This window comes from Grus americana, chromosome 5 (genome assembly GCF_028858705.1).
Source record: "Grus americana isolate bGruAme1 chromosome 5, bGruAme1.mat, whole genome shotgun sequence".
NCBI lineage: Eukaryota > Metazoa > Chordata > Aves > Gruiformes > Gruidae > Grus > Grus americana.
The window spans coordinates 12,814,550-12,839,795 of record NC_072856.1 but is presented as its reverse complement, the minus strand read 5'-3'; the positions used below and the strand labels follow the sequence as shown (position 1 = coordinate 12,839,795).

The 25,246-nt window shown below is 38.9% G+C and overlaps 2 protein-coding genes across 12 annotated transcripts; one reads left to right on the top strand and one right to left on the bottom strand.

The window, feature by feature from the left end:
• On the bottom strand, positions 1–11,759 carry TMEM41B (transmembrane protein 41B). The gene is made up of 7 exons (XM_054826140.1): positions 11,536–11,759; positions 9,748–9,865; positions 8,484–8,612; positions 6,650–6,743; positions 5,716–5,820; positions 3,665–3,803; positions 1–2,837 (listed from the first exon to the last, which is right to left on the bottom strand). The coding sequence occupies exons 1-7, from the start codon at positions 11,615–11,617 to the stop codon at positions 2,668–2,670; spliced, it is 837 nt and encodes a 278-aa protein (XP_054682115.1). The 5' UTR covers positions 11,618–11,759; the 3' UTR covers positions 1–2,667.
• Positions 11,760–11,790: 31 nt separating this feature from the next.
• Positions 11,791–25,246, top strand: LOC129206614 (uncharacterized). Of its 11 annotated transcripts, XR_008577225.1 has the most exons (7): positions 11,791–12,091; positions 18,075–18,186; positions 19,606–19,673; positions 20,404–20,505; positions 20,958–21,181; positions 22,440–22,636; positions 23,642–25,246. XR_008577225.1 is itself a non-coding variant. In XM_054826141.1 (5 exons), the coding sequence occupies exons 1-5, from the start codon at positions 11,791–11,793 to the stop codon at positions 21,077–21,079; spliced, it is 705 nt and encodes a 234-aa protein (XP_054682116.1). In that variant the 3' UTR covers positions 21,080–22,409. The 11 variants fall into 11 exon arrangements, 3 of the variants coding, with proteins under 3 accessions (XP_054682116.1, XP_054682118.1, XP_054682117.1); XR_008577224.1 differs by having other exon boundaries at positions 22,440–25,246; XR_008577226.1 differs by lacking the exons at positions 22,440–22,636; positions 23,642–25,246 and having other exon boundaries at positions 20,404–20,651; positions 20,958–22,409.

Below are 25,246 nucleotides of genomic sequence, written 5' to 3'. Positions count from 1 at the left end.
TTTTATATAATAGCTTTATTATCAAATGGCAAGAGACATTTAGTAGTGATGTCATGCAGGTTTCACAAAAATTTCCAAGATAAACAGGTCGCCTAACAGCTCAAAATTCCTTGCAATTAAAAAACAAAGCTACATCCTCCTGATTTCCCAGGTTGTTTCATGGTAGACACTGTTCTCCTATCAAAATGCTATGGCTATCTCTTGGATCACTTGCTGGATTCCCAGAAGGAAAGCGTAGGCGAGTACATTACTCCACAGCACAGTGCTTTTTTGCCTTTTTCACAAGGCCTTCTTTACTATTCACAACCCTCAGAAGTAGTCCTCATAGGGTAGGAAACTGCCTGAGGCCCTTGCCAGCTAAAGATAAACACAGAAGGGACAGGTTAAAAAAAAAAAAACCAAAAACACCCCACTAAGGTTTTGCAAAGGGGAAGAACCATATTTTCAACCTTTTTAAGGTCTGAAGGCTTTCAGCCACTGTAAAGGGAACCCAGTCTATGGCTGAAACAACAGATTTTTCAGTAACATAGCCCGATCCCATCTACGCAGTGAAATATAACGCAGTGAAAATGTCAAGTAATAGCGTGATTCACATTAAACTGAAACATAGTTCAGATCCTTCTTCAGTGTCAAGGTTCCACCAAAACACTGGCTTTATACAGCGCAGAAGGGATTTTACAACAGCATATATTATTAACTAGAGATTGAGGCAAATTTTGAGAAAAGCCACTGGACAGTAAGTAGTAGGTAATTTATTCTGAGAGTCCATCTGCATGAAAAATTAACTATGCAGAAAAGTAGTCTGTAAATCCACAGCATAAGTCACACTCAATAGTCCAGGGGACACTTGCTCAGAGAGCTAAATTCACACTCAAGTTTACTATGGCGTGAGTCCCCTGGGTAGATGACCTCTGAGATTAGAACTGCAGCAATAAAAATAATCACTGTTCAGTTTTAAATGCCAATAGAGTACACTTTCAGAGTAAATTCTAAATTGCAAAACAATTGCTGAAGCTAAATGCTCTTACAATAAACCTGCGAATAGAAGTGATAGGAATTCCTTTATATACCTATGTAAAAAATACCATTTACTGTGCAGCCCAGATTTAAATAAAAGACAAATAGCGTATCAATAATATTTACTATATATTTACATGTAATACTGTGATGAAATGGAGTTAATTAACATTATGTTACAAAGAACAAAACCCTTTAAAGGTACCAGTACCTTTCACATTATCACATTTATGAACTGTTCTCTGACATCTCAAATGATCTATCATATGATGACTTAACTTGAGGATACAGACAAATAAACCCTTGAATCAGAGCAGACGCTAATGTGTCAGCTCCCATTTCAGCAAGATACTTCAGGGGCACCAACTTGAAGCATTAAGCAGCACTGGTTTCAGTAAGATAAAACTTCAACATGCACCCCAGTTCCTTGCTGATCAGGGCCTCATTTCACGGGATTCCACTGACAATACAACAAACAACAGTTACAAGCATACAAGGGAAGGTATCATATACCTTACTGAGTGACTATATATAATTTTACCTAAAGGTGAACCCTAGCTGGTTGCCCATTGCCAGTTAATGACTTACCAGACAATGGAATAATTGGAATCATCCTTTCAATTTCATATACACTGACACATGAGCCTTTTGTTACATGATGCTTTGAACATTATTTGGAATCAGCTCTTCAATAAGAGCTGCACCAATTTGTGTACCTGACATTTCTAGCTACTTGAACTGCAATGCAAAGATTTTATACTCTTTACATACTGCTTGAAAAATGGTAATGTTACACTGCTTAAAGTTTGTTTTTAAAATCACTTGAGAACTGAGAGTTTTATATAATCATACGATCATTTTCTTAAATTGGCAGGATAAATCTATACTAGTGAAATATTGGCAAAATAATCAACATTCAAAAATTAAAATTAGAACTTCAAAATCATCAGCCAGCCACAATAAAAATTCTAACCTGCTCTCTTCCTTTCTATATCCTCTCCCAGAATAAAACTTTACAGAGGACAAGAGGGAATGGTGTGACACTTCGCCTTTGTTAATCCAGTTAGTAAAGCAGATGTAGGTTCAAGTATTTAAATCCACACAGCACTAATAAATAGAAGTAAACAATCAGGATGAGGATATCATTGTAGTTAACGTACTGCAAAAAACCCTTGTTGAGTGAGCACCGTTACTGTGCTATTATTTTGGAACTCCAAAAGAAACAAAAGAAATATTGTTAATGAGAAATGTACTCAGACCAGGTTACATGCAAGCCAACACAGAATGTTATAAAATTGGACTGAATAATTAAGGTTTTTTTCCCCCACAAATTTATGTCTACATTACAATTTTTGCTCTGCAGATAATCAGAGCAAAATGTTACATCTGTGTTTTCACTTCCCCTCATCCTGAAGGCCCCCCACACACCCTCCCCAAAGTAAAACACTGATGGTTTGGTTACAAAACTATATGCAGTACATTTCTGAACACAGTTCCTTCTATTTTAGGCCATGTGTTCATTTAAAGACATTCTTCTCAATTACAAGCCTCCCCTTTAATTGCTTAAGATCCAATAGAAAAGCAAATATACAAATATCAGAAGTGCTGATCCTGAGATGAAGTATGGGAAATTCTGGTCCAGTTTGATCCTTATTCAAACTTCTGTTTCAGTTTCTTCTGGAAGACAGCTGGTAGGATGGAGAGGATGGCTAGGATCATGAGAACAAAAACAGAGTTCCAGGAAACAGCTTCCCCTGCTGTTGTAAGTTGGTACAGCGTTGTTCCTGCCTTAATGGCTACAAAAGACGGCGGTGCCACACCTGGAGCAGGGAATTAGAAAGGTAAGAGGGCAAAGGAAGAAAAAACTGCTTGTTAGGGTGAAAAAATGGATGAGATCATAAATTAGTCATCCAACTTTTAACACCAAAAATTTCAGACTTTGTTGCCCTGTACTTTTTTTTTTTTTTAAGAGGGGTATAAATACAAAATTCAAACAGAAAACCCCTATCAAAAGAACCAGCTTTATGCCAATTTTAGTATTTTTAACACCAACTCAAACACAGGAGACTGAGAAAATAATCTCTGCTCTTTCGACTCTGCAGATTTAAAGTTGCCTCTTACAAACTAATTTTATTTAAGTTCATTAAGGAAAAATATGGATTGTTTCCTAACCAGATTGGCATATTTTTGCAATTATTCTTTAATTACAAAACTAAAGTGTTTAACACCACATTAATTACGAATTCACTCCTAGGAAGATATATTATGCTTAATAAAATGGAGCAGGAAATGGAGAAACAGTCCTTCAGATCAAAGTTACATACATCCTCACACAATTATGCTGAGCTTATAGTGGAGTGGAACAAAAAGTTACTAATAAAGTGTTCATACAATGTATGTTTTCTTAAGCAAGTAATTAAGCCTGGGCTCATGACATGTCATCCAGTACATCAGAATAGTCCTGACTACTAAAATCTTTCGATTGCTCTAAGCCCCACACATTGAAAAGTACAAGCCCAATGTTCTTGTGTAATCTTTCAGTTGTCCAGCAGGTGGTGATCTCTGCTGAACAACCCATACAGAGAAGCAAGTGATACCCCTTCTTCTGGCTACCCCCAAACTGCAGTTCACTAGCCAGAATTCTTACCTAGAAAAGTGCCAATGAAAAATACTTTCAATGGTACATTAATTACAGGAGATGTTATATTGATAAACCAATTGGGAAGGAAAGGTGTTATTCTCAAAAATATTATGTAGTTAATGAGGTGTTCTCTGTGCCGTTCAACCTGCCAAAACAACAACAACAAAAATCAGTAAAAAAAATCCCTGCCTTGAAATTACACAAAGATTTTACTACTAGGGGTTTTTTAGGAGCTTTTTTGTGCAACTTCTGTAGAAATTTACCTGATTTTTATGTTTGCAACTTGTAAACAATAAGTGACTCAAGGAAGAGTCACCAGTGAATCACCTGTTAAATAGTACTGAAGTTGGTCTGGAAATACCAGTTTGTGGTAGAGCATGGTCACGATGTGTCTGAATCAGCCAACTTAAACAGCCAACAAGTCATTTAGCACAGCAGCAGGCCTAACCCTAACTTTAGCACAGCAACTTCTGCCTAACTGTAGCCCAGTCACCTTATATTCCAAAAGCTCCTGCAGGAACTAGCAATGAAGTCTGTTCTTCAACCCATTCTGTCCTAACTCATGATCAAACTTGAAACACAGCTCTATTCCTCACTTGGCAACTTACCCAGGTCATGAGTCTGAAGTTTATCAGGTGGATGCTGCCAGCACAGTTGCAAAACCTATCTACCTATATGTTAGAATGCCTAGCATTAACATTTACCCAGAGCAACCACAATAGCCTCAAGTTTATTTACAGTCTTAATTATATTTTCAAGTCTAGCTCAGCTCCTTACACTACATCAAAGCCTCTTCTCCCTTCCAGCCTGGCACATCAGTCCTTTCAAACAAGAACTGTAACCTCAAACCAAGCTATAAGGACAGCAAAGCATCCATCACTTGTTGCCTATCCTGGCAGACCTTCACTAAGCCCAAGCCTAAACATGGCCAAACAATTGAAATCAAACTTGGTCTGACTGCAATTCCATCTGAAGTCTCATGTAACAACTCACATCAGTCACAACCCTGTTTTGTCCCCTCCAACTTTAGCTTTATCTGCAACACTGAAGTCAGTACCCATGCTGTTGTTCAGTAATACCACTGTGGTTTTTTTCAATCTTAGTGAAGGCCAAATACTTGAACATTGATTAATCCTGCATATAAAACGTCTTACCCCTCAAAATGCAAGTATCATATAGTCCGATTAACCTGGAAACAGCGAGATATGAACTGCATATGTAATTACATCATTTTAAACCACATATCCAGTTCTACCAATGGAAATAGTAACCATTTGCCACTCAGAAAATAGCCTCAAGATTATATTGCGATATTTCTTGATTTTTATTGATTTACTTGCATCAAGAGTCAAAATACTAATACATTATTTAATAAGGTCAATTGTGCAGGACAACTCTACATCTTACCTAATGAGGAAGAAGTTTAAAATATTTTATGTGATTCAAGCACCTTGAACAGAGTACAGTAGTAAGTTGTGCTTCATACTTGCAAAAAAAAAATCTGTTTGAACATGTTTCAGAGTATCAAAGCAAGAGACACGAAGTCAAATACTAATCACACTATGATTTTTATTGCAAAATCTTTAACTTCATCTGATGATTAACACTTGCTGCAACTAACATTACCAGATACTAGAAGAGAAAGTTTCTATATGCTCCAACCACAATAACAACTTCAAATTAAGGTTTTGCAATCAGGCATACAGCTACATGTTTTCTTCCCCTATAAAACACACAAACCCAGCTTTTATTAGTTCTGATGCTTAGAGAGCTATTACTTTAAATTGAAACCAGAGAGGTTTCCTATTGACATTAGCTAAACCAGGGGGGTTATAAGTTGCAAACTCTTCCTAGGTAAAAACAGCTTCCTCACAGGAAATACCATAAAATCAGGAATACTCCCCACTGTTTACAAACACAAAGTAACTACACAGCATCACAAAGGAGTCAGAATCCTTTCTCTGTAACTAGGTACATAAGCACGGGATCCCCTAGTTTTCCATGCTATTCCACTATACATTTTCTATCATAAATTCCAGCATCTCTAGAAACTTTACCTGTTCTGACCATTTTACTGCTTTTTCTGTTAAATATCTGTATACAACAGGACGTCCCACTAAGTATGAAAGCATATAGCAGAATGAAGCTCCAAGTCCTGAGCACTGGAGAAAAAAAAAAAAAAAAAACAGATGAGCAGAAACTCTGATTAATCTTAGCCTTATGTCCCTATTAACTACACTGGCTAGATAGAGCCTGCTTTTCTGTAGCCCTCCACTGAGGCTGAAGGGCTCTCCTTCAGCAGTATGTACACATTCCCTAGGAACATTGTTGACCCAAGACAGTCCCTTATTTCCAAGGCATTTAGGTCAATCTTAACATTTAAAGTAGATAATGTTGATTACTTATCGGTTAATACTGAGTGCTTCTGCAGTTTTAAGATTTTGAACAGTGAAAGCATTGCAACTAAGGGGCACAATGGCATTAAAGAGATTCAAACTTGAAAATTCATCAACTTGTTCCTCCATACCTAGTCAATTATCTTATTATGACTGCATCTTTGATAAATGACTTTTTTGAAGCTGGTCAATAACATACATTTCCTACCTTAAATTAAGCTTCTTGGGTATTTAAGCCATTTAAAACCAGATGTGTTTTGCAATGTGATAATAAAAAACAAAGTAATCATGTTCTGAAATTACAATCAGATTCTGGTGGATGCTAGACAAATTTAAAAAAAGGAAACTCCTGGTGATTCACACCCAGCTGCCTCCATTAAGAAAACTTGGAGAAACAGTTTAGTCTTTCAGATCATCACCCAGTGCTACAGTGAATTTTGTGGGTAATGGCATTCTCACAGGGCTGCATGAGAACTCATTCATACCCCTATTTCACTCAGACTCTGATCGTTTCAAACAGGAAGCTGTTTAGATGCTTGTTTGTATTCCAAATTGAGAGAAATATATGCCCTCACAAACTATTTTCCATACTTACCAGACAAACAAGAAATAAGGCCAGCGGAAAGGGATAAAGAAACCCTGACAGGATACTGAGAAATATAGACCCAGGGATAGCAAATGTTTGCAAGCTGGATGCATCTTCATTAAGGAAAAAAAAGAATTTTTAAAAAGCTACCCAATTCTTAATTTTATAAGGAGTCGGGATACATATTATCATTTGAAAAAGCATAAATATAAATAGGCATAGCCTCTAAAGATCTTCACTTCAAAATACATTTGCAGAGTAGCACAAGAAGCCCAAGTACAGAGAAAAAAGGGGTAGATTCATCATCAGCCATACAAAAAAAGAGTCAGTAAAATGCTGTACTACATTTTTCTCTTTATCTGTGCTACAACTGACACTGGGGATTTATTATGAGATTACAGGAAACACTTCTGATTTTACACTGTTGACAAGAGATATGCAGAGTTCAGATATTCTCTCTGAAAAGTTCACAGAACTGTCTGAGCCCATAACTACTATGAGTTTTGTGGAAGATTGACATGTATGAAGGCAACTACTACTTCCTCACAAATAGGCATGCTGCAATCACTAGGTAACTGGAATGCATGACCACTAATTTCAGTCAGAATTTTTCAAAAAGGCAAAAATTAAGTTTCTGCAGCATAAGCTAGCAGGCTGTTCAGCTTAAGGCTTGCTAGGCATACTTGAGACTATGATGTATTGCCCACTCTGGATAGAAATCTTATAAAGCAAAAAAAATCTGCACACTATTATATCTGAGTTTAATTGACTGAAATATCAAAAAGCCAAATAATCTTCCTTAAGTACATTACAAACAGTACAGCTTTTTCTAAGCAAGTGTCAAGGTTGTAAGGTAACTGTAACGTGCTCGTCAACTGATCAGAGTCTACTGCTGGGACAGTAAACGTCGTCATATCAGCTGCTACAGTAGTTCAATAAATATCCAATTCTGTTCTACTTGTTAATATATAAACTCTAACATTTTAATTTTCTTCATAAATCTATTTGTGAACTACACTTAAAAAGAATGAACTAGAGGATAATTACTAATGGCACATTCAGCGCTGATTTTTCTCTGAGTTACAAAAGCCTCCTGCATTAAACTATGAAGCAGACCTCTTATACAGCTTTTGAAAGTTATTAACCTTTAGTTAAGTGTTCCAGTTAAGAGTGTGTTTAATGATTAATATATTCAGCACTCAGGAAAAAGAAGTTAACACAGAACACAGGTAGCCTTTGTGTCTCCCTAGGCAGAAAGTACTTCAGAAATTTAGCTCTCTAAAAGGAAAGAGGGATTTGGTTTTTTGAATGCAGGCACTGCAGAGATGAAAGAAGGCTGAAAACTCTTTAAGAAACACTGTAAAACATTCTGTAAGTTACCCTTACATGGCACTTTTGAATGTCTCAAGGAAGAACAGCGCAGTAGTCTTAGTTTTCCTTCAGAATCAACAGTAGCTTCTAACTGGCAATTCAGTTTGCAATTAAAAAAGTTATTACAACACTAAAATGAGACCAAGTCTAGCATCAAAGCTAAAAATATTGTCCATAACAGACACAGTCAATGTGCAGCTGCATGCAAATCCCCAACAGCATTTACTACTTTACATAGACACATCAATTCCTTCTACTCAATCCTTTCTTATAGTCCAAAAAACATACTGAAACACATAAGAAATGTTTTTAACTTCAAAGGTTTTGCAACATTTGTGTCTATTTATAAACACATCCAGGTATGTTAGCCTCCTTCACCCATGATCAAGCATTTATAAATTTGTATTTTTCATTTCTTTTTCAGAGATATATGACTACATCAAAACTGCTTTTTATATCAGAAAAAGGATACAAAACATATGTGGCAAAATAAGCCACTAATACTTGAACATAAAATGTGTCCTTATATTTGGACAGGACTTTTCCCAAGGCCTTTGCATCATCCATATCTCTAGGAACCTTTATACATTCTCTTTCTTCTCTGGAAAAAGAAAAAAACCAAGAATGGTGGTAAATATAATCAAACAGTATAGTAAAATTATCTACTGAATATATAATTAGATACACTACATCACTTAACTACAACCTCAGCAAACAAACCACATGATTATTGTTGTGAAAATGTTCTCAGATGAACACTTAATATTTACACTCTGATTTGTGTTAGAAAATCCTCAATTTTAGATATTTGCAAACCATATTTTTTTTATTCATTACAACAATCTGCTTAATTTCTAGGGTTTGGGCTTGGTTTTTTTTTCTTACCAAGTACCAACCAAGAGAAATAATTACTCTAATCAAACCTTGGCAACTGAACAGCAGTCAACATTTCAGCCAAAAACCACTGTAACTGCCTCAACACTAGGGTCATAACATTTTAAGTGCAGCAAGAGCAGCAGAGCTTTACCTCACAAACAAACAAAGCTTTAAGAGCAAAATCTCATGTCACACCTTAATCTGGTGCAACCCTGGGCAGCCCAGTTGAGTGTCCTCTCTTCCTCTGTATCAGACTTAGAGATTGGATTGTTGCAAACTGAACTTGTTGAGCAAGTTAATCAGACAGAAAATTAACTACTAAAAGAAAAAAAGAAAGTTGTCAGACAAGCAGGCTTCCATCTTGTCAAACTATCTACCTTCCCAACACAAGTACTAGATGCAACAAAAAGGAGAAAAAGAGAACATGAAGCTTAGATACGATGGAAGAAGGATGTCCTTTTGATGACAGCCTCCGGTTATACCAGTGCACAAGGAATTTTAAAATAAACATACCCCTAACCAAGCATGTTTTGGCTCTCACCTGAAGAAGGTTAAGAACATAGTGAGCTACCACTGCTAATGTGACAGGGTAACTTTTCAAAACATGATATCTCAACTGTGAAACAGAAACCCTAGGTCAAGTACAACTATGTTTACACAGATCCTACCGGTTAGTATTTCAATATTAAGCTTTGTCTCCTGACATTCTAGGTTATAAACTCAAATGCCCTTTTAAAAAAGTAAGGTTATGTCTATAATTAACTCATGTCAGTTTAAAAATCACTTAACCCCATGTAGGCTCCTCTACAATTTGATACGGAATGAAAAGCAAATAAATTAATCTTTCCTGACATACTTACACACTAAGTTGTGGGAAATTTTTATATACCAGGAACATAAGGAAAGCAGCTGATAAGAAGATGGACACTAAAATAAGAAGTGATGTCCGAGCTGATCCACCTTCTGCCTGAGCTTTCCCTGAAATTACACAAATACAATTTTTTTTAAAAAAATACAAACCAACAACAACAAAAAGAAAACCCTCACATCTTACAACAGATTTCAAACTTATACTGTAAGGAAATATTAAGTTAAGCTCTCTGTGGACGTAATCTTCCCACCAATGCTTTCAATAACATATACAACACATTGCTCACACTCCCTAAAAACTTTCAAACAAATCTGAAGTCCTTACGCTGGCAAGCGTCCCATAAAAGTCAACTTCTGTGATCTGTAATAATTTACAAATTTATTAATTGAGGCCTAAAGAGAAAAATAGAGCAAAACAAAGCCAGCCATACATAAATTTTCCTTTTTGTCAGAAATCTTCTGCCAGTCTCGTTAACTGGAGATTTAATTTGAAGTTAAATCTTCAGTATGTACGATGCAACTTTGAAACATACTCATTAGCAGATTTGGGGTTCTTTTCTGCTATGAAAGAACAGCAGGCACAGCCACTAGCCAGTTAGGTGAAACACACTCATCAGGAAAAAACCTATGTAAATGCACACACATCAGCCTGGCACATAAAGATTACAGTTGTCTGACTTAAGAATCACACGTATTTTACACTCAAATAAAAAGACTTATCTTGGGTATGTCTATGCAAATTTTTATTAGCCTTTAAATTCCTGTGTAAAGGAAGTAATGGGAGTACAATAAGTGACACATTTTAGGTCTCTTCCATACTTTAGATTCTTACCAATATGACCATACATATATGCAATACACTGATTACCACAAATGCAACTATACAAAGAATTTTAAACAGAAATAAACAGTAGGAACTCTCTGCATCCACACTAGGGCATGTATATGTGCACATATTAAAATACCCTCTCTCCTCAGACATTGCTAGGCTAGCACAACTTCGCAGCAAGCGTCAGTCTCCGTCACCTGAAGAACACAATGCCGAGGCTGTATTTTTATTCGTAGAGGCCGGTGGCATGACTAACAATGCCAACGCATAACATTCAAGCAGGTCGCACTGCCACCTCACTGTTGTGAAACACAGCGAAAGGATGATGAAACCCACGGACTAAACAGAGCCGGCTGGACGAGCTGGCAGTTTTATTCGCTTTGAGGTCAGCATGATCCCACAGGTGTGCACCGGCTCTGCTAAAGCCAAAGGCGGCATCCATGTAGTAGTTACAAGCATGAATACCTCACCCGTGGTTAATAACATCTTCTCCAGAGAAAGAAAAAAGAAAACAACCCCACAACAAAAAACTAAAACAACAACTTAAAAGGACGAAAAAGAAAAATACAGCGAATTGCAGTTTCTGCCACTGCCACTTTTTGTACTACAGTCGTGCCGGTAGTGGAATAACAAACACGCAAACGAACCTACGCGTGTTTCCTGATTAGCGTGTGCGCGGGGCAGGTTGTTGCCCCATTTGGGCCACGGCCCTGCCGCCGGTAGCGGCTGACAGGCCCCTCGACGGGAGCCCGCCTCACCCCCCACGCACCGGGCCCCTGAGGCGGCCGTGGTGCCGCTCTCCCGCCCAACCGCCCGCGCGGGCCGGGGACGTTACCCGCTGCAGGCAACGTCCCCGGCCCGCGCGGGCGGTTAGGCAGGCAGTTAACCGCCGGCGGTTGACCGTTGTCAGGACGAGGTCGCGCACTCCCGCCGCCCCAACCCCTGGCACCTTCTAGAAGCTGCCGCTGGTGCCTGGCGCTCTCCGCCGCTCCTTGGCAAGGCCCGCGCTCCGCCGCCCTCCGCTGCGCCATGGCTCCACGCTACCCCAGGGCCCGCCGGCCGGCGAATCAGGCCCAGGACAGGCCTCGCCGGCACCGAGAGCCGCGGAAAGGAGGCGGGACCGGCCGCTCCTCCTCACCCCACCGGGTCGCGCTCCCGCCCCCACCACCACACAGCGCATGCGCTGCTCCGTTGTGCCGCTTTTATGTGGGGCATTACGGTCTTGCGCTTCTGCGCCGTGATATACGGGAGCAAGTGTTGGGCTTCACGTTGTGAAATGCGGTGGTGGGTTAGTGATGGTAAATACGGTAGCACTTCCTTTCTGGGAACGTTCTTCCCGCGCTGCTCGCCATATGAGTTATATACGGTAACCGGGCGTGCGCTCAATGGGCGTAGATACGGTGCGGGGTGCCTCCTCAGCGCGGCTGGGTGGCGGCGTCCCAGCCCGGTCTCCTCGGCCCTGGCTGGAAATAAAGGCCGATCGTCTGCGGGGCTGTTTTACCTCGGTAACGGCGTGAGGCGCGGCTTTACGTGTGTGAACGGGGGTGGGAGCCCCTCAGCAGGCGGTTGGGACGGTTGGGCCTCGCTCGCGCCCAGCCGCGGCGGCGGCTCTGGAGCAGGGCGGCGCTCACCGGGGCGCTGGAACGGTAGTGGGCCTTGAGGGAAAGGGGATGCCTTATCCGATTTTTACAGTTAGATTTTTAGATTTTCCAGCCGGTTTGTTTCTCTCTTTCGAGAAGAAGCTTCAGTGTGTTGTTTCTAATGAGCCGGATCGCTCTTTCCCTGGGAAAAAGAAAACTCTAGCTGTCTCAGGATTTTCTTCACGTCTCTTCCTGTCAGTAAGAAGGTTTGAAATCCCTCAGAAAAGCTAGAGCGTCATGTCCCAATGTTCACAGATTCTTTGGCATTCAAGCCGAATCTAGCCTCGAAGCACCTATTTCCTCATGCAGCCTTTCGGCAATAGGACACCTCTTAACCTTTCAACTCTCCCCGCCAGCGAGAAGTGTTACAGTAAGCGTTCTCCAGAGAGGACACTCTGAAACTGTGCAGGCAACACACATTGCATAAGCTTCTGGGCAGGCTTGTTGGCTGAGGGACACAGTGTGTCACACTCTCTCCCCTTTTCCATATGTATCTTGTTGTGAATTTCTAGCCCTTCTTCAGGGTCTTTTCCTAGGAAGGAAGCTCTTGTGAGAGAGCTGGACACCATTCTAAGATTTAACTTCAGCCTCATTTATCTGAATACTTTGGCTGCAACTAACTTTATACCATGACTAAACTTATCTTTTAAGATTGCTTGTACAAGATACAACACGTAAGTAATTTTATAGCAGTAGAATTTTACAGATTGTATTTTCTGAGATCATAGATCTTAATAAAGCAGCGAGGAAGATGTAGTTCAGCACACAGCAGACCTCTTAAAAGCTTGCTTTATTGCTACACTGTACAAAACCCACTTGTGTTACAGTGTGTCTACAGAAAGTTCACGATTCATTTCAGATCTAAGTAGTCTAATATGCTATAACACAAGCACAGCCCTCCAGTGGGAGGAAATAATCCAAACTATAAATTGTGATCAAATTGCAAATAAAGTTTCAGCTCATGAGCAGATTCCACATGAAGGTTTAATTTATTCAGAATGTCTTATGTTTAGAATCAGATTATTTAAAATTATTTCATTAAGTCATATAATTCACTATTTTCATATTTTTAATTGATACTTCAGAAATGCTAGTGCCCTGAGGAGCCAGCCAGGTCTATGGACTTGTTGCTCTGGGATTGGTGCCAGATGACAGAATCTTTTGTTTTTTTCAAACCCTTTCACTAGAAAATTGTACGTACTAGCAAGATGGGAACTGCTGACACTGTAGCAGATAGCAATTTTTCCCCTATTGTAAATGTACATCATGTTTGTCTTTTCTCTTTGATTATCCCATTGCTTCTGGTACTCCAGGTAAAATTATTCAATCACTGGGACTTTTCTTGTCTGGATAACTTCTAACAAAACATCAAATAAATACTAAATTGAACAATGTTGGAAGTAAAATTATAAATCAGATTATTATGCAGGAAAAAAATGTTTACCAAGTCACCCTGAAACAGAGGAGAAAAATCATGTACTGAAAGATGTAAATATCTACCACAATTTAAAAGCTGTAGAGTAGATTCTAAATGCTGCAAGGGTTGTCTTTTATTTTGGTGCAGTGGTTTGTACAGTGGGTCGTGAATCGCAGTTTGGCATGTTTGTTGTTCAGTAATCACTCAGAGCCAAGGAGTCAGGCAGAGCCTGCTTCAGTGGATGTCTGACTTCTAATTAACTGGCTTTGTATTGTGTAGCCTTTCTGTGTTACCCAAACGCAGGTAACCTGACAACACAGGTTAGGCTAACATCTGACTGTTGCTAAATTCTCTACAGTTCCCACTGCCTGAGACACCACTGTAAGATATACAACAAACAATTACAGTAATACAAATTTACTCCATGTTTCCCCTTCTGCTTAGTACAAGCGCATGGCCTGCAGATGGTTCTCAGGATGCTGATTCTGCAGTAAGCTCCCAGTGTTAGTATATATCTCATTAAAAATAGAGAAGGTAACTCTAATCAACTCAATGTTATGGAGCTCCAGCTTTTTGAATTGCTGCCAGAGTGAAATTTAAGGATTCATTAACTAGATCACTTTGAAGTTGAAATATACTGCGTAAGTGATATTTGTTAAACTAGATTATCAGAAGACTCTTATACTGTTTTATGCTGTTCTTGGTTCCCCTCATGGGGGATACTGCTGTTGTGAATGTGTTGGCTATTTTACTAAAACTGTCAGTGGTGGATAGTATCTGCTGACAATTTAAACAGTCACTTCCAGAGACAACCACACCTAACAAATATCAGCAGAACCTCTGCATTCACTCAGGGGATAAAAAAGGGACATGTCTAGGGAATGTTTCTTGGGACTTACTCTAAATAATGTAACTCAGCACCTCTATTTAAAACATTAAATTGAATTCATTTACTGGAAAGAAAGCAAAGAATGAAAAATACCACTATAAGCCACATCCCTTATGTGTTCAGAGGAGAAAGAGTTTTGGTAACTGGAACTCAGTGAGTGATCAAGGAAACTTTTGACACATGGTTGAGATCAGCACTGCCAGAAACAGCTTCATCCACAGTGTACTGAGGAAGATAGCTGTGGACTGAAAATAGATTTGCTGTCTTCATGTATAAAGTATCCCCTATACATAACGTATAACTTCATAAACAACATAAAATCTCCTCTGCCTTTGGAGCTTCTTTCTAAGCCCCTCCTGATATGGAACATATGCTGCACAATACTTTGTTCAGCCAAGAAAGAATGATAGAAGTGCTTTGGTCTCCAGCTGGAGTTTGTTCAGGAGCAGCACTCTGTGTACTTAGAAGCTATAGACTGAATGAAGCAAGTACCCACAAGCTTTATTTGAATTGTTTTTTGGAAAATAAACCTTAAACTCAGAATATGAGTTCTTTCAAATTTTATGTGAACCAAAAGGAAAAATGCTTTTTTAACCTGTTGGAAAGAAACAAAATATATTGACAATTACTAGGGTGGCAGCTAAGTGGTCAGCTATATGAAGTCACTTCCTTCTGTGGGTGGTTGGATGGAATGTTTTATTTTTATCAAACTGAAAGAGCTGTCTTCCCACAGCACAAAAACTTATATTTGCTTCTTTTTTAAATCACGCCTAGATGGATTGAAGGAGCACGTGTCGCATGGCTGAGTCATTGACACTGCCGATGCTTTGTAGACTGAGTCACGCTAATTGTCAGCAAGAGGAAGGAGGAAGAGAGACTGAGAGTGATCCTACTCTTGAGAGCTTCTAGCTGAAAAAATATTAAAAATGGGAGCATTAATCAGTAAATCATGGGTATAATTTCTTGAGAAGTGCCAATTTAGAACCCTTTTCTCCTGCTTTCCCCTATTACTGTCTTCTTTCTGACCACCACAAAGAAAACTGCATTGTTTTAACATTTTTATAATGTATAAATATGGCAAGAAATTGTTCATCTAGCAGTTTAAACTTTAGAATAAAGCAGCTGATTTTGCTTTACACAGAACAGGGAGCTACTTTACTGGCATCTCAGAGAGGCAGTAGCTTGCAAAAAGAAGTTCTAACAGCCTGAAAGGCAGATGACACCAGAGCTCACCTCCCTGCCTGAGACCATTCCCAGGAAAGTGATGAAGAGTCCAGGTGGAACACTTAGCTGGACAACCTACGAGGCTCAGAGTGCCTGCTATTGCCTGTGCCCCCTCGTAAGCCATCGCACGATGAGCCTGAATGCTGTTCCAGCAGAAACGTGTGCAGAGATGACATGATAGGTCACATCCTTCCTTGCGTTTCTCGAAAAGGATTTTGCATAGGTGCTTTCTTCCTGGTACTTCCTCCCTGGCTTGGTTAGGACTGGAGTGGACAAACCCTGAAGTTTATGAGCACTCAGCATATCATCTGTGGTTGCCTTTTCAAAAGTTCTGAACAAAATTATGCTAGCAGATCCATTTTTAATCAACAAAGGAAATTGTATTCTGTGGCAGATGCATTTTTTTATTCCACCTTGGCCTCAAAAAAGAGGTACATCCCCTGGGATGTAAGTGTTAACCAATGGACTTACACCATTGTAATTCTCCAAGCTGTGCAGATGTTGTTATATTAGAGAATGATCTTTCCTCAGCTTCATTTATATCATTTGGGAAGGAAATCAAGACAACAAAATCAAATATACAACTACACTGATGTAACTGGTGAACTAATCCAAAGTACAGGGGGCGTTAGTGATTTTTTTACCTTTTCTTTTTACCAACTTCAACAAATTTGTTTAAAGATAGTTTCAGTATGGTATGTGGATATTGTTCCACAAAGTTGGCATTAATGTAATTAAAGCACATCTAAATTTAGCTGTATAGATGCAATGTGCGTATATAAACAAGCTTTAATGGAGTTAAGAATTTTTGAACGAGTCCACTTCTCAGTTCTAAGTGTAGTTTTGCTGGAGTATAATTAAAAATTCTTGAATACTATGTAAACTAAGCAATATCTGTCAGATATTAAATCTCTAACATTTATTTGATTGTCATTCTATCCAAATTCTAATTTAAACCAAATAAACTGATGTCCTTTGCAAAGAATGGGGTTTGTGTGTTTTGATGAGCTCATACTTCATATTTTCATTAGTTATGATCAAGAGTTTGACAATGTAATTGGTGAATAATCATCTGCAGAGAAGACAAGTTAGGATGGAATGCACTGATTAAAATGAATAGAAAAATGTCACCAACAAGTGAGATAAATAGAAATGAGCACATATTTGTAGCTGGATAGCTCTGTTTGTGTGAATGAAGGATTAGAAAGATCTTGGAGCCAGGAGAGGTAATGAAAGCTTTTATTTATAAAAGTCAGTGCTCAAGGACAGAAGCTGAAAAATGAATTAAACAGCAAGCGAGAGCAAAACTTGTAAGCATTAAAATGAGATTAATCTGAACTGCAGAATCATAAATGTTCAGATTTGTTTCTCTCCTGGTATTTTTTTATAGAAGCTTTTACAGGAGTGTCTTAATTCCTATTGTCTATTTTATGTATGACTGTACATTTTATGTATGACTGTACATTTTATGTATATACTATACATATACAACACACCGTACACAGATTGATGTACAAATGTACAAAATGCACATTTTTAATAGTGTGCCTACTTTCATTACTGCTTAATTAATTAGAAATACAGTAAAATAGATAGCTATGATGTTTCTATACCAAAAGGTGAAAGTAGAAGCTAGATTCTCAGTTCTGATGCAGCTCTTGTTCCTAATTAAGAGTTCATAGATCACCTTAAATAGCCAGCTACGTATTATTTTTTTTATTGAATGTGCCAATGGTGTGCATGAAATGGGGAAAGAAACTTTTCTGGTTAGTCTGCTCATATCCTATATTTGAATGCAAGAAGACAGGAATTGAAGGTTATTTTGTCTTGCTGCAAATTAAGAGTGAAATATACCCTGTAATAAGCTTATGCCATCCCAACTAAGGGTCATGAAAGCTCTGTCAGGTTCCTTAAATGTAGTACCAACCTTCAGAGGCTTTACTTCTGATTCTTTCTTTTTTTTCCCCCAGGCTCAGAAAGCACTTTCTCTAAAAAGGAAAAGCTCTTATTAAAAATACCTGAAAAAGAGGGAGTTCTCATCACAATACAGGCAATCTCAAGTGTTCTCCTGACAGAAATAAGTAACTCACTGTTTGTAGCAGGAAGAGGGCTGAACAACTCTACCTCACTCTATCAATTACCTCATCCCAACTCAGTCTAGCCTACAGGGAACGGGCTCAGGCAGAAAATATGTTAAAGAGTTCAGCCAGTGTCAGCTCTTTAAGATAGGTAGCGAGGGAACTACAAATATTTCCAAAGCAGGAACATCCTCCTGGCACCTTATTCTTGCTCAGTGTCTCCTTCAAAGCTCTCTGCAGGCACCTGTGAAGTACAGCACAACCCACACGTAATGGAGCACAGCACTGCAGGAGAGGCACGTGAGCAGCAGTGCAAATCGCTGACAGATGAAAGGGAGGCAGCACAAGAGGAGTGAGTATGCGGAGCTGCAAGGACAGCCCTTGCTTGACTCAAAAACAGCTGCACAAGACTTCAGCCATGCAGCACTTGTCCGCAGTTGAGGTATTTATAATCTAACATTTATTACTTGTGATAACTATCACATTTGTACATTTCTGTGTAGAGAATGTACATGCCCTTATTCTGGGATATATTCATTAGTCGTGATTCATATTTAATACTAGGCTAGGATTAAATGTAATGATCAAATTTATACCCTGTCTGCAGCTGAGTTTATACTAACATAGCTGAAAATTCAAGTATTCCTTCTAAGGAGGAATATGTTCCTTCAAGGATTCCCTTTAATTTATAGCAATAAGGTAGCTGGACATACCTGTCTGCAGAGCAAAAGTTCTCAAATCTAAGTTATTCCATGCTGATAAACACTATTTTAATCTGACCAAAGACCTATTTTAATTTCTCTTTAGGCACCACTACATACTTAGACTGTTTTTACAAATTCTACCTCTACAAATTGAAGTTTCAGCTCAGTTAAACTGAGGCTTAGTGTATATATTGGGGTGTTGGCAGAAGTTTCTGTCTTTTGATTCTTGTTCTTGGGCACACAAATTCAAGAGGGAGGGGTTGAATAGTGAACCTGAGCAGGGACCTTTGATGTCACTGAATAATACCCTTTCTGTGTTTCTTTTTGCTGGTTTATTCTTTGTTGGACTAGTTCCTGGACTGCCTCACTGCATGGCCACAGAGTTGTTCCAAAGTAACACTGGGAATGGTGTACTAGCAGAAAAAAACAGAAGTGGAGATTCCCAGTGCCTATTCAGTGCCCTCAGACACAGCCTGTGTCTGAGGCTTGTTCTATCCAGTTTCAACCCCATCACTTACTGTCATCTTTTTGTGGGCCACGTCACTGCTCCTGGCGTAACCACATTGCAGTATCCAGCCATATGGGCCCGTAACATGCCTCATCTGGAAAGCTTGAGGTTCATGTGAAGGTAACTCACAAAGATCAGGTGTTTTTAAGCTGCTTTTTCCACCATCCTCACAAAGGCCCAAGTGGAACCACCTGCTGGAACTCGCCAAGACCTGAGTGATCTCCTTTTGCTGACAGGTTCTGAAAAAGTAGACAAGGGGTCAGATCATTGTAAGTGTCTATTGATATTTCCTTTCTGCATTTTGCTTTCTCACTGGTAAGTAGGCTAAGCAGGTTATGTTATCATAAAGAAAGCTTCCTTTTATTCTAATTTGCCCTGAATTGAGGTCCTAGCTCTGTCCCCTAATTCTAAGAAAGAAGCTAGAGGAGAAACTGAGTTTATAAGAAATAATTTAAACTCACAAGATACAAAGCAGAGAGTAAACACTGTGAAAGATAAAAAATGAGAACTTGTTGAGATCTGAAGAGAAACCAGTTCAGCTTCCTCATTTATTCTACAGCTCTCTTGGAATGTGGTCTTTACACAACACGCCGCTTGGTTACCTGAACTGGGTTACCAGCAGAAGGGGTATGTCAACGGCCAATTGCCTAATGGTATTGCAGAGTAAAATGGTTAAATTATCAGCGATCATCTTCCATGTCGTGCTCTGAGTGCAGTTTTAATCATCCCTTAGTGTTAGGCAGTAAATGCATTTGGCTTGGAAAAGGAGGAGCAAATCAGCAGCACTGGCACATAGTTTTGAAAACCAGACCAACAAAGTATAAAATTAACACTTGCTTCAGTGTTAGGAAGGATTTGCATGTCTTCTCATTAATTACCTAAATAACAGAATGACCTTAAGCAAAGGAGAAATTGTAAAGACGGAACTTTTCAGAAATGCTGAGTATCTGACTTCTGACCTCAGCTTCTCTGAAATTCAGGCTCAGAATGTCTCAATGTAGCACTGTGTCATATGACACTGTGTTCCTAGGGTTTCATGTTCCAGGAACACATTTCTCTCTTACCTACAAAACTTGGTAAACAATGTCATGTCACAAAGGGGGAACACAGTTCTGGTCTGATGGCAGAAGCAGCCTGTTTTCTGTGTCACGAGGCCTTACACACCATGCTATGAGTGGCTGGGGCACTAGTTTACTCACCCTTGCAACTCCCACGAAATCATCAGCTTGAAGTTCTGCTGCTTCTAGTGTTGCTTCCAAATCCACTCTCATGACCAGCGTACCCACAAATGGTAGCAGATTGGATGATGAAAGCCATTCACTGCTCATGCTCTGAGAGACAGTTGTTTTCATTGCAGAGACATTAACCTGGACGTCCAAGCGTGGGATAAGAAGGGAAGAATATGTAGTTCATCACAGAGTCATACGAACGCAGAGGCTCTTTCTCCTGCTCACCACAGGTCATTTCTCACAGCATTGATGCACAACATACAGAGTGATCAAAAGTGGCTGAAAGTAGAGGCAGTGCCCCTGGGCAGGAGAGAAAGTGGGTGATCTCAGAGTCTGTCAGAAAGTACCTGCTGTGCGGAAATGCTGCAGGAGAACGGTATGGTCAGGTAGCTGAAGGTTTATTTCTGCAGTTTTTCCCAACTTGAACTTGATACCTGAATGAAGATTTTCAAAATTAAATGTACCTTATTTTTCAGAATTAGTAATTTTCAGATTTAAATAGCCTGACCAGTAATTATTTACAGTTGTCAATGAACCGCTGGCTGGTAGCTGGCAGGCAGGCAAAAGAGTGCAGGTTGGTTGATCCTTTGCTTTATTTCCAGGTGTTGCTCAAGGGTCTCTGAAGATCTAAAGAGAAAGGTCAGAGTTTCTACTTTGATTGAAAATTTCTTCTATCTTACAGGAGGAAGAGAGGAAAAATTGGGGATCTTTGGAGCTGGAGACCAGACAGACAAAGATTTGGAAAAAAAGGACATAGTGGTTAGGCACGTGATTTGGGAAGAAAATGTGGAACAACAGTTCTGATGGGGAAAGGAAGATGGAGAAGTGTGTTCAAGTAATATGGGAGAGTAAAACAAATTGTAGAAGAAAGAAGGATAAGAGAAAAAGGAAAACTAGGAAAACCTGGTATTACTTTAAAGGCAAAACTTTAGAACTCCTAAATATTTCCCATGTTGTAAGGAGTCCCTGCAACCTTCAGATAAATTGCATGAATTGCATTTGAGATTAGGAGGGGAAAAGTTCATAGGATGATTTTTTTTTTCCTGTTATGATGTGTTTCACAATTCACAATTTAAGAACACATGGTCTAATCAGAATATTTGCAAATGTCATGCCGTATTTTCTTCTGGTTTGCTTTTTTGGTGAGATACAAAATGTCTGCAGTGAGAGTGCCCAGTATTTCTCCTGATCTGGCCTCTAAGGTCTAAGTTCTTCCAGAAACCAGCTATTCATAGTGAGTGGGCCAATAACCGATGCACAAGGAACAAACTTTTCACCCTCACTATATGCAACCACACATATAGTTACTTTTTAAGAAATATATTCAGGGCATCATTAAACCAGTATTCTGCAATGGAAAATAATTAAAATTCAGAGCAACATCAAAAGGGTCAGAATATGTTTAATTGAAACATTTTAGAAAAGCTGCCAACATTCTGAGAAATGAATTGTTGTACATGTATTCCTATGGGAAATTATTAAATTAATTGAAAAAGCTATAATATGACTGATAGCACTTACTATCGTAATAAATGAGCATCACAGAGTCAGTGTTAATCAGGATTAGAGATTGAATGGAGACAGTCTGATAGGTGTAGACTGTTTTCACCTAAGGCAGTTCTGTGAAAGAAACCTTTTCATTTCACTCTTGAACATTATGTACCCAGTGCTAGACCAGTTTCCTGTCAAATCGCTTGGCCAAATGCAGAAATCCAGATCTACAAATATCTGTGATAAGGAAATTCGCACACCTTTTCTACTGCACACAAATACTAGTTCCCTTTTGCCTGTGGACAGACTACAGGATCAGCTTTTTGGCCCGCGTCCCACAACAAAATAGGCTAAAGCCAATGATGGCAGAAAAGTGTCAGATGCTTGTGTAAGACATTATTAATTAATATGATGTAATAATTTCTGAATAAGTAAGGCTAGTACAGAGAAAATAAAAGGAATCCACAGGAAGACTGATAAGTGGTTTTATAAGATCTAAAAAAAGCTGGCATGCCATTATTCTGTAGAAATCCTTATTGTAGCTGAACCAGCATGTTTGCTTTTATATGTGGAATTACTTGCTGTACTGGTGATATAATTTCATGCAAATACTTTAATAAACTTTCAGCTTGATTTAGCTGTAGAAATTCATTATTTTATCTTGTCAACCCAGCAGAAGCATGAATGAAAATTCATTTCACATTCCAAAGCAAGGAATCCTGCTTGGGAAAGGCCCGGAGTAGAACAGCAGAATGCTGGCAAGCAGAAACCAAGGTGTATGAGGAGCGCCCAGGGAGGAAGCTGACACAGCTCTTCATTACCCTGAGAACACAATGTTGCCCTGCGTGCAGTATTCACAGCCTTCAAAAGGTGAAATGAGGGGCAAGCGTTTTCCACTTTGTTACTTCACAAAACACATGGAAAAGACACCGAGTCTTGTTCAGCCAAAGACTTTGGCATTGGCAATGTGCATCTTGTGTTTCTACACGCATTCCCTGCCAGGCTGTTGCAGCTACTGGAGTTAGCGTGCAGCAGTCCTGAGGTGTGTTTGTCCCACAGGCCAGGCTAACTGAGCTAATTTTAATCTAGCTGTTGGCTACAAAGAACCTGGAAGCCACGGGAGGGTGAATTTCTGGGCCAGCTGTGTACTACTGCAGCTAGCCTCAATCGAAGATATGCTGGGCTAACTAAGATGAAGCTATGTGTCAGAATGGGTTCTATGTTTACCCTTCCACAGCATTATAACCACTTTTGTTAAATAAGAAAATACTAGCGTTTAAAATAATACAACCCAATAGAAAACATATTAATCCCATCTGGACAGCAATACTGAATTGTAAAGACTTGCAAAGAATAAACACTAGGAGTTACCTAATAAAAGTGCTAATCAGTAACATCTAAGATGCAAGTAAATGAAGGAAATTAAAAGAATTTGGTCTTATAACAAAAAATGTATTTTTAATACACTCAAACCCTGATATTTATCTTTGCTCTATCTGGAAAACACACATCTCCACACTTTTCAACCCTAATTTTGTTATTTTTTACTCTTTTAACGTAAGCAGCTATCTAAGGCTTGTGATCCATAGAGCTATTTCTAATAGAAAAGTAATTTGGTGAAGGAGTAAGGTACTTCTATGAAATCCTATTTGTTTAAAAAATATGTATCAAAAGTTATGCTTCACTTAGCCTAGCAGCAATCAAACAGAAAGGCATAATATGTTTCTTTTAGTACTTGTAAGTAAACTTTCCAGCTTATTTGCTGCTCATAAACTCTGTATCTAATCTTAGTTTTTCTCCCAGTCAGCTGTAAGCACTTCCCTGCCTGCCTCTGGGTATTTCTTTGATGCTTTTGTTATGCTTCCTCTCAAACAGACAGAGAATTCACCAAGCAACAGCCAGTCTCCTTTATTTGCAGTCAGACCCAAAGAAACGCACTTGGCCGTGTAACTCCAGTTCTTCACCTGCCCTGCGAGGGGCCTCTGCTTTTAACACAGTTCTGATTATTTCGGCTATACATTCTATAAAGGAACCAAACTGGTTTTACATTTTTCCTGCAAAAAAGGCTTCTTCTCTATCTATCCGTTTCTCCTGTATTATGCAGAAATCAGGTAACTGTACTCTTCATATACTTTATTTTTCTAAAAGAAAAAATGTTTACATATCAAATGGGGGAGTAGAGAGAATATACCTAATTGCCCAGCCTACATTTTAATCTTAAAATTTTGGCATAGAATGGATTTTAAGGGTAACCGAAGTTTTAAAAGGTTCAATTTAGTCTTATATTTGAAGATAAACTATTATTCATTATGCTGACTTAGTAGTATACATAACTGTCTCCTCAGGTTTAGAAAGGACAGAAGGAAAGGTAGATCTGAAAAGCTGGAAAAGTAAGAAAAAGGAATATTGTACCATGCCAGCAAAAAGAAAATATGTTTTCTTTTTTATAATAAATGTATAATAAATCCCAAGTGTGCAATTAAGACTGTGGTCATCACTAGAGGTCAGTCATATTTACTGGTTTCTCATCCTTGGATGAATGTTACCACAGCCATTTCATGTCATTCATATTGCATAATAGACTTCATAATAGAAGTCATAATAGACTTCTTGATCAACTTCATCCCTTTTACCTCTACCTTTTCTTACACCTTCTTTTCCTGTATTACTTCCTTCTCTTCCATCTCTAATATTCTTTCCCTCTTTTTTCTCCTTTTGCTGCTCCATATTCTTCTCCTCCCCTCTCTCATATACATCCTCACTGCTACTGATGATCCATGCCGCTCACCATCTCTGGAAAACTGCACAGTCTAAACACGTACTGGCAATTTAAGGTGCTTGAAGGAAACCGAGCTTCCCAATGTACTGGCTTGTGGTGTCACCTCACAGTAGCATTGGGAACTGATGGCAAAGGGTGTGGGTGGCCCCGAGCTCACCAGAGGCTCCTCACCACGGCCTTGACCACCCCTGGCTGCCTCAGATTACATCTGCCGCCAAAGAGCCACACTGGTGTGCTTTTTGAACACAGATGTATTATAGAGGGAACTGCCTACAACTGTACAGACTGGAATGAGTTAATAAACTGAATGCTATGTTACTAGCATAATTCTTAATGCGTGTATGTAGTTTCTTGCAAATGAAAAGCTTTTCCTCGGTGCTGAGAATTTATTTATTCTGAGTGACTTTTTAATATAATAAAATCCTAGTCCTGTTCTACTGTACTCATTGTTATTTAATCAATTGAAATGGAAACAGGATATAATTATAAAGACTAAAATTATTCTAAACAAGACTAACTTGAACTCTCATTAAATAGAAATATTATACTTTGATAAATGTACATACAGCTTGCATAAGCCTCACTTAACACATATTTAGTAATGCAACTAAAGTTATAGCTTAAATATAACTTTTTACTCTTAGAAAGTTCCAGAAAATTTTGTCTGTCCCCCAGCTTGAACATTTTCACAGCTATTTCTG